Source organism: Vidua macroura, chromosome 6 (assembly GCF_024509145.1).
Source record: "Vidua macroura isolate BioBank_ID:100142 chromosome 6, ASM2450914v1, whole genome shotgun sequence".
NCBI lineage: Eukaryota > Metazoa > Chordata > Aves > Passeriformes > Viduidae > Vidua > Vidua macroura.
In genome coordinates, this window is record NC_071576.1 from 49,810,138 (window position 1) to 49,825,808 (window position 15,671).

At 37.9% G+C, this 15,671-nt stretch overlaps 1 protein-coding gene across 1 annotated transcript in view; it reads right to left on the minus strand.

Moving 5' to 3' along the window:
* OTOG (otogelin) overlaps positions 1–15,671 on the minus strand; it is a 90,962-nt gene that overhangs the window by 15,973 nt on the left and 59,318 nt on the right. Inside the window, exons 34-42 of the mRNA XM_053980212.1 lie at positions 12,588–12,705; positions 11,830–11,909; positions 7,698–11,410; positions 6,889–7,057; positions 5,863–5,999; positions 4,620–4,709; positions 4,072–4,255; positions 1,114–1,334; positions 114–252 (exon numbers count right to left, since the gene is read on the minus strand). Coding sequence (XP_053836187.1) covers positions 114–252; positions 1,114–1,334; positions 4,072–4,255; positions 4,620–4,709; positions 5,863–5,999; positions 6,889–7,057; positions 7,698–11,410; positions 11,830–11,909; positions 12,588–12,705 — 4,851 coding nt within the window. The remainder of the gene's footprint in view (positions 1–113; positions 253–1,113; positions 1,335–4,071; positions 4,256–4,619; positions 4,710–5,862; positions 6,000–6,888; positions 7,058–7,697; positions 11,411–11,829; positions 11,910–12,587; positions 12,706–15,671) is intronic.

Consider the following 15,671-nt stretch of genomic DNA (forward strand, 5'->3'; position numbering starts at 1 on the left):
AAAGTACATGAAGACCCAAGAAGCACTGGTATTCTCAACTTATAATAACTCTTAAATTAGGCAAAATTTGTCTCTGTGAACACCAGAGGTGGGCATACATGCAGAATACTTACGACAGTAATCAGAGCTCCTCCACTCTATGCAAATATTGAATTTGTTGCACATTGCCACATAGGCAGCTAGTGAAATGCATGGATTTTGAATATACTCAGTGTCTCGAGCCCATATATCACAGAATTGCTCAGGTGGAATCTAACAAAAGGAAAAAAAAAAAAAAAAGAGATGGCACCTTCATAGAGGCTATGCTAGGTAGGAAAGACTGACCTTTAGAAATATCCACTACAGAGAAGGCAAGAGTTCTTGGTTCATGGTAAGCCTTCATTAGTGTACAAAGATAATCTAATAGGATTTTAAAGTAAGACTTTCTGAACATTGGCATGATTATATTCCTTAGTTTAATCTTTTATAAGTGCCAAGGTAATACAGTTATTCTAGTAGAAGCCACAATTGCTTTGTTCCTTTTTACCTCTACATTTTAACTTATTTTTGGTCTCATCTTCATCAAAATCAGCTATATACAAAAGGTCAAATGGCAAATGTACTCATATGACAACAAATAATTTATTTGCACACCAGGAGTTTGTTATTTGCTTTAGGCTTGCTTTCAAGGGTCTGTTTTGCCCTCTCATATCTCCAAGCTGGAATTCTCTCTAGAGCCTTTGAGAATGCAGGTTCTCAGATTACCTATTGCAATTTTGGACTTGTTAAATTACTGAAGGCATAAGGATTAATTAAATCCTAAAACTATTTTCTTTTACATTTTTCTACATCTTATTGATACAGTTGAATTATCTGTGACTGGTTTATGAATTATGCAGCATTTCAAAACTAACAGAGGTGAAATTCTGAAAGTTGTTTATTGCAACTCTCCCACCAAGCTGTCATACACTTCAATTACTTTTACCTTGCAACTGTAAGCACACACAAAAAATATACATCTCATTCAACAGATATGGTTACATGTAGCCTCACATTAGTGAAATTACCAAGTATACAAAATTATATCTGAACTGCAGATCTCTCAAAATGTAAGCTTTGAAATAGTTAACGTACATAAGGGTGACAGCTGCTGAAGGTCTGGTTCAACACCATTCTTAAGCACTCTGAGCAGTCCATGACTGAGCAATTAGTTTCCTGATGCCTGTCTTCTCCTACATACTTTAACGTGTCTGGCACTTGCCAGCTGTCTATAAAAGTCGAGGGTGAACTGCTTTGGCTTAAAACTGTCCTGTTGGGAAGCATCAAGTCATTTTCCAAGCTTCTATCACAAAACCCTATGAATTACCAGAAGGGAAAAAAAAAAACAAAAAAACAAAAAAAACAAAAAACAACAACAACAAAAAAAAAAAAAAAAAAAAAAAAAAAACAAGCAAAACAAAACAAAACAAAACAAAACAAAACCAAAAAAAAAAAACCAAACAAACAAACAAAAAACCACAAACAAACAAACAAAAAAAGCAGGTTAACACATGTGAAATATGTTTGAAGTGGTATATTCAACAAAGTAAACATCTTTTCAAAATCTCATACAACATGACAGTATCACAACCTACAACAGATGTAAAAAGTCTTCGTTAGGATCAAAATACACGAAATTCAGAAAAATGAAGGAAAGCAAAAGTAAAGACACATCTTTGAATGGAAATCTACTGCATATCAAAGAGCTGCTCAGAGAGCTCAGCTAAGAAACTGGAAGTTTGCTCCTAAGCTGCATAAATACTAAACAAAAATGCATTTTAAAAAAGACTGCAAAGCACCTCTGTGTATAGCAACAAGTTAAAACTGTAAATGTTATCAGAGAAGGGAACAACCATAAAATGTCAGGATGCTTATGTAATACCAGAAGGCAGCATCACAATGTCCTTTCTGTTTTAACTAAAATAGTAAGAAATTTTGAAACACTTTGGAGCAAAAAGAGCAACCTAACATGGATAGTGACTGTGGTCAGAGTCATAAGAATATTCAAGTATTGCAGTAGTCTCCTCAGAATATCCTTTAAAAACCAGCAGATAGAAAAAAGCAGAATGATGGATCAGTCCCCTATTCTGTCTTCCTAATCAGTTTCTGAGACTTTTGTATCAGGCTTCTAGACTGTTTTCTTCTGTTATCTCCACAAGAACAATGCTAATTCTTTATCTGTTCAAAACAGTATTTGTGGATTCCGCCCCTTTCTAAAGTACTGGTCTTTTTTACCATTTTTAGCAAATTTTGATGACAATCAGTGATACAGGCATTCAGAGAATAAAACAGCTTTCCAAACTGTGTCTGATTGAGCCTTTTGAGTCTGTATTTGCAACACAGACAGGAAGTACATGATGGCTCTGAAAGACTTCAAAGAATTGCTATCCTGTCAGGAACAGCTTTTCTCAATTCTCTTACACATTGACAGGGAGATTTAAACCAGCAAAACTAAAACTCCACATTTTTCTTGGCAGGATCCAGTTGCAACTACAATTGACATGCTTTAAATCTTTTTCACCAGTTTTGCTATAGGAATGTCCACATTCCCCTCCTACATCCCTCATCTCCCACCCCAGCTCTTCAACATCTGCCACATTTGCCCAACCCTTGCACTGTAAAAGACACCGTTGTTTCTGGATCCTTCCAAAGGATGCTTGTGCTACAAAGCTGTAATGGTCTGCTCAGTTTCAGCATTTCCATGAAGCTGGAAAATCAAGACCTACCAATACTGCAGTTCAGCTAAAAGATATCTGAGAAAGTATGTTGCTTGTATTTGCACTAACACAGAAAGGAGTTTAGGCTGGACTAATTCACCCTGGAAAGATGCAGAAAACGAGCTCATTTGAGGCAGGCTCTGGAAGTGGCACCAGGCAGCACTGTGCAGGCAGACTTATGCAGAGAGCCTCCCAGGCAGAGGTGAACACCAGAAACACAGATCACATTCCCTGAAGAAATTGTACTTGCAACACCATCCACACAAGTGTGTTGTCATCTAGTCTAAATACCTTGTAAACCTTGGGATTGTAATGTTCCCAATCCTCCCTACCACCGTGAACAAACAGGTAAATGCAAAAGAGATTCTCTGGATAACTTGAATCAGGCTTTTTATAAATATCCACTGTCTTTATTGTCTTTTTTCTGCTTTATCTATTACAATACCAATTAGCCAAGCAGAGTGAGAACAATACTGAAAACAGAAGTTAGGGCAATCGTTATCTCTTACTTAAAATGGCGTGAATTCAAACTCTCTTTGTGAGAAGCACATTTCTGTCAGCAGGACTGGAAACTGGACTGAGCTATTCCTGGCATTTGATACTGAGCTACAGGCATTTGCCCTTTCTGAAACTGGAAAGATATCCACTGTAATTATATGATCTCCTTAATCCTGATTTCCAGCTTCAATTTACAGCACAAATTTACAGATGCAGCTACCGAAGTGGGGATTTACATCACCAAATATATACTTGCAAAAGCTGTAACACCACCACCTTATTCAAAGCTGTAGTTTTTAGAAAAAAAATTAAGCAGGGGAACACAGACCTAACAGTGCAGTGCACATAACAGGCCTAACACAGTGCAACATTATTAAGAAATTCCCTCTAAAGTATTTTTTCCAACAGTTAAACCAAGATTAGTTCTCTGAAATTTACATTTCCTGGGAATTCTGACCTTTAGAAACTGAAAATAGCACTTACCACCTCCTATCAGATAGCTATCAAACCCTAAATCTGTAAATGACCATGAAATCATGGACTTAGACCTGTCTTACTTATTTGGGTTTGGTAACTGCAATCATACCTTTGGTTCAAAAAGCTTACAGACAGAAGCAACACTGTGGGCAAAGAGCGATGAGAGGAATAAACAAAAATATAATTTCAACATTAAACAAAATTAGTAATAGATTAATTCTAACAGTATCTTAAAATTTGTAGTGATCTGCAATACATTTTTGGCACAGACCCTGCAATAAATAATTTATATAATTAGGAAAATGTGTCTCCCTAGCAAAGCATCTGAAAGCCTTTATTTCTTACACTACTCTATACTTACCACATAGTCCCAAAGGTTTTGGCTCTCTGGTACTATTCAACTCAATAATCATCACACCTGTGTTGTGAAACCACTGAATTCTGATTTTTGTTGGGGTCTCAACTGCATACTTGAAGCCTGAATCTTCAACTTTGAATCCATATTTTCTAACAGTAGGCCAAGCAGATCTTGAATTTACTGTTATCTAAACGACACACAGAAGAGAGGTTAATGGTCTGGAAGAAGAATTAAGGCCAGGTTTTTGACAGTTTAGGAACCTAAGTCCAAAGTTCAGAAGCAGTCAGGCTTTCCTCCATAAAAATAATACAACTACCAAAGGTACAAATAATTTATGTGCCTTGCTCTGAGTCTTACCTTGCTAACTGCCCTTGGATCACAGTTTGGCTCTTTGAATTTACCAGGAGAAATTTACTTAATTACAAAATTGGAACAATGAATCATATAACCTATGGTGTTCTACTCTATTCCTTGGTATCCACATGAGGAGGCAACTGACTGCAGAAATAAGGTGTTACCTAAAGGAAAATAAAACCCCTCAAAATACTTACTTTTCTGCTTAAACGATTGATAATAATTTGATTTGAGACATAAGTTAGGTTCAACATTGCCAGGCACAAAGAAGTTGAATTTGAATTACTCTGTTGAGAAAACAAAAATACATCACCCATAGCCATGATGTGCAAAATCTAAATACATTGGTTGCTTACTGGTTTTAGGTACTAGGACATTAAGGATTTTGGGAGATTATACTATTAAGAGAGGAAAAACATTGGTGGTTGCAGTCTCAAGTCAAGACTGCAGAGTTTCTCTGGATAAACAGACAAAATACTACGACCTCATTGTTTTCAGCAACTATGCTATATCATGCAATCTTGGAATTAAAACAGAAATGCAGGGAAAAAAATATGGTGGACTAGCTGTTCGGACAAAAAGATAAAGACTACATATTTGAAGGTTGACAAGAATGAGATTGGGAATGATGAATCTGTATACAGCACAGAAGTAATGGTTCAGGAATAAATGCATGCTTCCTGAGCTACATAAGGGTGAATAAAACAGAAAATATTGAATACAAGAGGAAATCTGAACATCACAAACACGTTGTCTTCATATCAGTCATGTTGAGCTTCTGAAATTAACTTCCATTAGGTGAAACTTGGAAGCAAACTTTGCAATGGACATTTATATAGACATCAAACGACCTAGCCTTCACAGGAGAGACCGGAGTTAAGGGCAGTTTTGAAAAGGCTCACAAGAAATGAACTTTTCATGACAAAAGCCAACCCACACTACCCATTAGACAGGATCCCCATTAGGCTTTCTCTCCCTTCTGTGTCAGAAACTTGGATGCACAGGGTGGTCCCATTCAGTCTGGCATTCCTACAGTTTTTTATGGCTCTGAAGATGGGTGTTTCCAGTCTACATTTGTCCATACGAACATAGATAAAAATCCTGCATTGAAAGAGACTGGTGGTATACTGGTACAACTGTGGTGGTATTTGTAGTAAGACAGCACTCACAGAAGTGACTAATGATGTAAATCCACTTAATCTCTCATCACCTTGTCCATATCACACATACCACAGGATAACATGGACCTTCCTCTCATTTTCCAGCTCTTTCACAAGGAACTATGCATTTACAGTCAGGTGTTAGAGTGTTCTACAATTCATAGGTATTGCACAGAAGTGAAGAATAACCACAATATAAAATATTATTATGCTCTTGCCTTTCAGATACATCTTATTAGGAGTACCAAACACCTTTTGTTAGCTGATAAATGTTAGTTACCATTCTACAGTCAAGGACATGGATGGTTATAGTTTCATCTGCAGTTTGACTAACAATGTAGGATGCTTCTTTGAATAAAGCCAAATGCTTTCCATCATAGGTTACAATGCTCAGATCAGAGAAAATGGTGCAACGACCTAAGAGAAAAACAGGTAAATGTATTTTGTAGCTTACTTTAGAGTTGCAGTAAATCTTACAAAATGTGAAGATAAACCAATACATTTTATAATACAATACATATACTATACATATAATACAATACCAATACATTTTATAAGTTGAACTAGCTTACTAAGAGGTTCATACATGCATTACATATTTTCACATATTTGAAACTGGTTCATCTCTGTAAATAGACAGCATAATCAAATTCTGCATATTTTCAGAGGGACATCCTGCACCTCTGCAATCAGCTATTTCCTTACAGGTTTTGCCAACAAAGGTTTGCAGTTTTCAGAAATCCCAAACTAAGAAAAAAGTCATGAGTGACAGCAGATCATGCCAGATCCATAGTTCATCTGTAGTCTTATTCCTAAGGTGAAAAGTTTTATTTTTGCTCAGTCTTGTTGCTAAAGATTTAGCGTTTCAGTGGCCTTGGAGTTCGACTCTGAGTTATTTCAAACTCTAAAGCCTAAGCAGAAGTTCCAATTGCTAACAGAGTCCCCACACTGCTAACAGAAGTAGTTAATAGTTTAGGAAATATTTTCATCCTGAAATAGTTAAAAAATGAACCAAAAAAATCTGTATTGATTAGGTGTCCCCTAATTAGAGAGATGACAAGATGTGCCTAAATCAGACATAAACATATCCATTGCAGATACCTAATGATGAGTATGTTAAAAGGGCATTTATATTTTGCTTCCCTGGATATAAAACTACAGTTATAAATTTCCTTTGACAAGGAGTAACACAAAAAATATGCATCTTCTATGCTATGGTATAGAAGTGTCAGTTCTTACCCTTCTCACACATGCATTAACCTGTTACCTGAATGCACTTCAAAAGTACAGCAGAATTAAAACTTACATGCACATTCCCACTTTGGGCAGCATTTGTCACCATTTGTTTGAGTAGCAAATCCTAAAACTCCACAGCTGGGTTGAGTAGCATTGTATGGGCAGTTCTGTGACTTATTAACCTGGATTAGCTGTCCATCCAAGCAAATGTGTTTTATGCACTCACTCTCGGTGATTGGCTAAGGTGAATCAATAAAAGACAGAGGTTACCATTCATACCAAAACATGAATAGTTACTATCACAATACTGTATAATTTTTGTTGAAAAAGGGATTCACATTCTTCAGGCACAGAATAGTTGATTCCCATGATGTTGATGGAAGCTACAAGCACCTTTGGAAACCTGACCATTTAGAGAATAGATTAACACTGTTGTCCTATAGTAAAGATGAGAACAGCACTACTGAATTTTTAACTTTACAATGAAAAAAGTTGAGAACACAAAATATGGAAGGAAACAAGCAGGAAGGGTAACAGCGGTGTCTGGAAAGATGTGCTTTAAAGAGGGCAACAAGACAAAACACTGACACTGGACAGTATGAAACACCTCTGTTTGTCAAAAACCCCATTCTTTTAACAGTCACACTCAGAAAACTGAGGCCTGAAACCCAGTGTAGTATAACATTTCGAAAAAATGTTATGCATAATGAAGTTACCCAAGGTTTCAGATGTAATGGATAACATAATCAGGCTCCTTTGTTTGATACAAATTAAATCCTAAAGATCAAGGCATGGCTCAAAATTTTATTTTTTAACCAGTGTGTAGAAGTAACTAAGGCATGTTCCAAAGCAGGCAGGTAATTATTTGTAACTACTCACTGTACAAGATTGAAGAGTTGTGGTTTCTTGAGGCAACAGAAAAGGTGATGCTGCAGCTCCTGCCATGGCTTCAGCTATTGCCAGTCCATCAGAAAATGTTGTATTCAAGCCATGAAGTGGTTCGGTAGATGAGGTAAATGAGGAAACTGATGGAACTGCTGTGTCATTTGGATGATCGGGTACCATTAGCAGTGAACTCACAGAAGGTGTTTGCATCTCAGATGTTACTTCAAATTTTGAAGTCTGAGTAGTACTGACTGATGATGGAGCTATAGAAGAAAACACTTTTGATTTGGTAGGTGAACGTGCAGTGGACAGAACTGAAGCTGTGTTTGTGAAATAAGGAGAATAAAATGTCTGAGGTGTAACGGTAACACCCTGAGTAAGGACAGATTGGAATCCTGTCGTTAACGCTGACTCTTCAAACTTCACTATGTCAAGGGGCATGGCTCCTTTTGCTTCTGAAGTAACAAAAGGAGAGCTGGAGATGAGCTCTGTGACTGCTGCTGCTTTGTCTGAAGCTGCTAATGCAGTACTGAGGTTTTGCCCAGCACTGCTTATTGTTGAAGAGGCTGAAGCTGCAACTGATGAATGGGCCTCAGTTGACAAGGCTGTCCTTGGTAGGATCATGGAGCTGTAGGTGGTGCCTGAAGGCGTGACCTGCTTAGGCAACACCACAGCTTCCTCTGTACCATGTTCCCTTGATGTGGAGCCCAATGCAACAGGAACTTCTGTTGTTCCTGGTAGCAAAACCATAGAAGAGGTTGACTCAGAACGCGATGAAGGTGATGCTTTAAGTGTTTGTCTTGAATCAAGGGATTTAGTAAATGAGGCCCGATGTGTGAATTTTAGATCTGTAGCTGTCTTTTGCGTGGAAAATGAAGGAAACTGTTCTTTTTTAATTGTTGCTAAAGAAGAGGAAGTGGCAAGCACTTCTGGTGAGAAAGGGGGAAATTTGGTGCCAAAAATCAAGTCAGCTGTTGTTCTAGCTGGGACTGTAGGCTGCAAAACAGAAGTTCTTGATACAAGTGGCTGCGTGACTGCATCAGTTAAATGCAAATATTTTTGAGTTGGTAGAATAACCTTGGTAGGACCTACTGAGGTAGGTAACATACTTGAATGAGTGCTTTCAGGTAGTGAGGTCTTTAAGGAAGTCAGTTCTACTGTAGCTTCAGCTGTGCTAAAGACAGATTGTGGCTGACCAGGGAATTTTGTTAGAGATTCTGCAGGATACTGGTGAACTTGGCTCGTCAATGAAGCTTCAGAGGTTTGACGACCAAGTTCTGTAGTCTTCTGAGTAGAAGAAGGTGGTATAACAGTGGTCTGTACTGAAGGTTTAGCTCCTGAAGATGTCTGCAAGGAGAAGGGGCCTGCTGAAGATGGAGGCAGGGATGGCTGAGCTGTAGCTGCTGGAATTTTCACTGCTTCTGTTATACTTTGGACTGCAGGTTTTAATGCTGCAGAAACTATTTTGGTTTCTACTGAATATTTTGGTGTGGTTGTTACTTCTGGTAGCAGTTGTGTTAAAGGTGAAGAAACTAATTTATCTCCTAGATACTGAGAGGTGGAGAAAGTGTAAGAAGGCTTTGTTACTGGAAGTGCAACAGAAGGGGACAGAGAGGATTTTTCTTTGCCTGCCATTATTTTTTTGGTTGTTATGAGCTGACTGCTGAATTCAGAGGCTGGGGAGAATGTGGCATCAGTGATATTCACTAGTGATTTTTCATCTGGTACTGTTGTTATTGAACTTGATTGTTCTAATATAGAAGATAAAATAGAGAAAGCTGGGACTGGAGAGGTCTTTTCTGTTGTTAACATAGGTTTTTGTATAGTTGTTATAGGATATAAAGAGATTATTTCAGGGGATGTACACATGGGGCTGAGAGTTGTCAGCAATGCTTTTTTTCTATCTGAGGGTAGTGAAGGAAGAGAAATGTTTAAAGAAATTAGAGAAGCTGATGGTGAAAAAGACAAAGCAGATGGCTTTCCAGTAGAGATGGTAGTAATACTTTCAGCTTGTGATTTATCAGGCAGTGTTGTCAACAGAGTGGTTTCAGTCCCAGTAAGGAGAGCAAGTGGAGATCCAGTGATAGATGATGGTGATTCTCTTTCTGTAGCTACAAAAGGTGCTGGGGTGGTTTCTTTGGTTTTCATTGCTGATGTCATAGCACTATCTGAATATGATGGACTGCTTGTCTTCACTGTACTTGAAACCAGAGTTGACTTGTATCCAGTAGATATTTTTCCAGAAAAAGTTGACTTTGTTGGTATTTCAAGAGGGGATGTTACCTTAACAGACAAAGGTGTCACACTGCTAGTCTCAGCCAAGACAGGATATTTAGTGCGTAATGTTGTCAGGAGCTCTGTTGTGTTTAGAACTGTGTGTAAGGGATATCCTGTAGTTGAAACAGTTTTAAATGTTTTTTTTAATTCACCTGAAGCTGGAGAAGCAGGAGTAGGAGGAGACACTGCAGGTCTCTTTGTAGAAAGAATGAAGGATTTTTCAGTGCTAGAACTAGGATGTGGCAAATAGGGAAGGAAATAGGAACTTGATGTATGTTCCACATGAGATGTTATTTTGGGGATTTCCTTTTTATGAGTTGTAAATGATAACAAAATTGTTTCTGATGATGTCTCTTGGGTTTGTAGAGTTGTCATCTTTGGACCTAGAGTTGTAGTGAAGATAACCTCTGGAGTAGCAGTCAGGTGGTGTTGAACCATTCCAAGAGGAGGTTCTGTAGTTGTCTTTCCTACTGAAATAGGTGGTGTAGATGTTGGTGAAAATGTAGTCTTCACACTCTGTTTGGTTAAAACAGCTGCTGTTTCTGTTGTTGCTGAAGACACTGGCTTTAACAAAGATGAAGTAGAGAGTATAGGAGAAAATGCTGTCACTGTAACATTAGCTACTGTGGTAAAAGACTGTTCTACACTTATTTTTGTCTCTTCTGAAGTTCCTGTTAAGTTTACTGGTGGTATATATGAAGGCATTTCCAGAGGTGATGCAGAAAGCTGTGGCACATATGCAGCAGTTTTTTCTGTCATTGATTCAAATGAACTGGGTGTAAATGTTGTAAGCCCTTCTGGTTTTACTTGTCCTTCTTTCGTGGGAAGTATTCTTGTGGCCATTTCTGATAACTCCATTATTTTAGTTTTGACTGACATTTCTGTTGTTCTGAGTATAAGTGGTGTCCCAGTAAAAACAGAAGTAGCAACTGGTTTGCTCTCTGATTCTCTTCTTGTGGTCACTGCATGTGTTGCAGTTGCTGTCTGAGGTTCTGTAGCCCTGAGGAGTTTAGTGGAGCTACTACTCATCAGCTGTATCATCGTGGAAGTTTCTGAACTGACAGCAGATGGAAACAAAGGAGAAATGTCAACAGGAGCAGATAAGCTTACATTAGATATTGCTGTCCCAGTCATTGCTGTAGTGCTTCTCCCAGATGTCATTTCTGTTGACTGTAAAGAAATATTTGGCAATAAAGTTACAGCTGGAAGCGTTTCATTGGATGTAGTAGTCAAAATTTCCAGTTTCTCTGTAGTTGCTGTGAGTTGCAATTTTGTAGCAAGTGTTGTTTCCGTGTCCTTTGCTTCAGGTACAGGAAATGAAGTTACCTTTTCACTGATCACTGCCAAACTTGTGCGTGGTGTTAAATGTGGAACTGCTGGGGTTTGAATGCTGAGAAGAAAAGGTGGGCTGTCATCTGCAGGTTCAATGCCTAAAGTCAGACACAAGAAAACAGCCTGAAGTTCATGAATAATTATAGTGATGGAGCCAGCAGAGTTCTAGGTTAACTTGTATAACTGATCTTTTCAATAGCCTTTAAAATTCTAAAACTCATAGACAAATTAAAAAAACAATTAAATTAATTAAAAATTAATTAAATCATTTGCTTGACATCTAGTGTTACTGAAATGTTTTATGAAGAAAGAACATCTTTCTCAGTTTAAAATTTGACTCATATTTTTTAGGGATTAAATTATTTTAACTAAAATGCATGTTTAGTAAGCTCAAGGTTCACATAACTAAGGTCATAGTTACACAAATGTAGGCACTGATATTTGAAATTATGACTAAAGAGATAATTAATTATTAAGCTAAGTCTAATATAGGATATATATAAGTTTTCAAACATACAGTCTTCAAAATACACGCATCTTTGAGTTATTTCATCCAGCAACATGTTGAGAGGACAGGCAGGGATGCATCCTTCCACTCTAAAAGAAAAATAATTAGTATTAACTAGTCAAATAGTATCTTCTGGACCAAGCATTCAATTTCAGGAAAAGAGTCTATATATAAAGTATGTTTAAGCAGACAGTCTGGTTCACCTCAGTGTACTCCTTCAAAATGTCATTACCATGACTTCCACTCCCACTCAGATCTAAGGGAAAGCATGAACTCGGTAACACTCAGCTTTTGAAATGAACAGTCACAGGTTCAAGAGTGAATACTATTGCTATAAAAAATACCCAATATTTTTACGTGTCAAAATCTGAGTGTCAGTTTTACCAGATTTAGCACAAATTCCACTTTGCAGGAAAAAGCAAGGCCAGATATAGCTGATGCAATGACATAATGGAAAAGCAAGGGCACAACTGTTTGAAACAAAGTTGTGATAACATCTCTTCATTGATACTTTGTAATACTCCCAAAATGAAAGTTACAAATATAGCAGTCATTCCAGAACCTGACAGCGCACTAAAGGCTGAAATGTCATGTTTATGTGGCTATAGCAGCAGGTTTTATTCCATTTCTTTCCTCTTTCACTTACTTCCTTACCCAAGAACACAGTCCTGATATGTTAAGTGTACATTGGGCCCTCCTATTCCTATTATCCTGCTTAAGTGTCTTGCCTAAATTACACACTTTTCCATATAAATACAGACACTTACTTTGGTACTGTCTGACAGTTTTTTCCCAAAGGGTCCCTGCATGTCTTGAAGCAAGGGCTTGTGCAGGCATCATAACGCCATTCACATGTAGAACGGGACAGAAGCTTAAATTTAATATCTGAAAAACAGCAAAGATCTGTTATTCTTATATTTCTTTAAGCACTCACAGATACATATCACTAAGAGGTATGCCTTACCATCTGCTGTAGCATCTACACACACAGTGTTTATTGAAGGACTTTCAAGTCACATAATAGAAACACAAATTCAAATGCACCCCAGCCATCCCTCACCTCCACGCAGAACAGTTTCCTGCACAATGTTGGATTAGCCCAGTGGATCTTCCAACACCTGCAAGATTTACATGATATATCTGGATTTCAGTCCCTGCACTATGACAGCCCACCCCAGCCCTTCTAGCAGCAGTCAGGGCAGGGCAGTGACATTTCCAGTACAATCATGCCTGCAGAAGACAACCATCATCATATATGAATCCCCTCTAAACTGGTAAACCTGAGCTCAGAGCAATGTTGTTCAGAGCCTACAAAGAGTAACTGCTCTTAAGCAATGCTTACATTAAACACCAGGAAGAAAATGCTAATTACTTAGAAAGAATTTCCATTTTTGGGTTTTTTTTTTTTTTCGAAGCATTTTTTAAGTTTTTCTGATCTCTGCTAGACTGAGATACAAAGAGTAGCTCTTTTATATATTCTTGAAGACAAGTTTTCTATGAAGATACTGAGAAATTTTTATTCCTGCAATTTAGGGAATCTGCACTTTAATTATTTCTGTCATTATTAACTATTAATGTCTTCTCTTAAAACACAAATAATTATCTTAAAAATAGAAATCAAACTCAGACAAAAGGGTGTTTATGTTGCCATCTAGTGTTACCCCTTCTACATCTCCTTTTATCCAGGAATGTAATTTGTCACTGCTTTTAATAACACAATTCTTATGACAGTAAAATATGCATTTAGTAGGTTTCTCATAAGAAGTTAAGTACATGTGACTGAATTCTTCTGTGACCCCTTCCAGTGACACCAATATAAGTTATATAAATCTAATGGAGGAAGGGAATTTTTACCATACATTTTGGTGACTGATGCATGAGGTCTTGTATGCATGAACTTGTTGAATGGTAAGGTTTAAGGACAAGAGAAAATACATAGCAGAAATAAAAGGTTTAATGACAAAAAGAAGATATATGGCAGAAAGACAAAACATATGAGAGACCCGTTGGCATGGGCAATCACCAAAAGTAGTGATAACAGTAAATAAATCCAAGGTGAATGTAGGAAATCTTATTCATTAGTCTACCCCAGATTTGGTATGGAGACAAATCCATAATTTTTAACTCTGGCCACAGAACTCACCATTAACCACAGAGTACGGTTCAAACACAATAAAATTCCAAGCTTGCAGAAGACAGACTGCAACCTGATGAAGAATGACAGTTTCTCAATTTAGCAGAATGGTGGCCATGAATTTACACTTCCAAGTGCTGGGATTAGCATACCATCTCCCATTCCCCAAATGAACCTTGACTTTTATGAAATGATAGGCCCATTTTCCTCAAGATTTCCTAGAGACTAAGCTCACAGAGTTTGGTGGTGTTGCATGCCTTGGTAGGATTTAGGGTGAATCTCCACATAAATGCATAGCATTTGTTGAGCGTTTCATAAATGCTGCTTTCAGTCAAGAATGAAGTCATGCTTGTTCACAAATTTTGTCTCTACTTCTACAAAAACAACTATGGACAATAGAAGAATTTGTGAACCTGGTCATTAAAAATTGCTTTAAAAAAGCTGTAGAACCAATGGACATAATTTTCCAGTCAAGGGATTGCTGCACCAGTGTTTTTAGTGTGCAAACTACATTAAAAATCACCACAGCAGGAGTTGAGTATTTGTATGAATTTTCCTTTTTCTCAGGAAGTTTTCAGGATGTCTCTGCAAACCCATATATCTGTGCTTTTTTATGAATTGTGGGAAAATTCTTTAGAGTATTAAGAAAATATTGTCGCCCTGATTATCAAGAGTTTTCTAAAGCCTTCTGAGTTTACATTCTTGTAGAGAACTTTCCCACACAACTTTCTGTAAACAACCTATTGTTTTGCATTCTTTCATAGAGGTGGAGAAATTTGATGTACAGGTAGTTTGTCCAGTGTCGTTGGAGAGGTGGCACATTCACCCTCCAATCCACTGGCACCTTTTGAGAACTATAAAAGATTGGAGTCAGAGAAAATAAATTAGTCTCTTCATTGTGACCAAAGCTGTGATGCATAGTTTTTCCTTGTGTCATCTAGTGACAAAATATCAGTTCAATAATTCATCATATTTAGAGTTTTCACTATTGTCAACCTAACTTCTGGAATGTCTGAGCATCCCAAGGATCAAGCCACTGTAAAACAAGACAAAACAAAAAAACAACACAAAAACACTTGCTCTGCACTGGTGCAGCCTCACCTCAAGCCCTGTGTGCAGTTTTGGTCACCACAATATAAAAAAAGGACATTCAGCTGTTAGAGAGTGCCCAAAGGAGCAATGAAGATGGTGGAAGGGCCTTGAGGGGAAGCCACATGAGGAGTGGCTGAGGTCACTTGTTCTGTTCAGCCACCTCCACCACATGCTTCCCATGTTTTTAATACTTAAATTCCCTCTCCAGTAACCAGTAACACGAGCTTACTGCAGCCTGAGAAACATCAGAGCTCCCTCACCACAGAACAATGATTTGCAGTTTACAGACAATGAATCAAGCTTCTCGTAGCAGGCACATGCTCCTCAAAAGGATTTGTCATGGCATTTGGAGATAGCCATATGTCTCCTTGTCAAGTCTACCAGCATTTGTCTCCTGTTTGGTGACACAGCAAATCCTTCCCAAAATGGTGACTGATGCCCTGGGTGACAGTGGCTCCAGCTGGGTGATGTGCCAAGTGAACCCACAGTTCTCTTACCCAACTGAGGAGCTGAGCACATCAATATGCAGAAACCCCTTGTGGGAGTACAGGTATGAACATGGCCAAAGGCAATAGATTAAAAGATATTTCCCAACTCCATTGCTTTCACACCTTCTTGAACATCA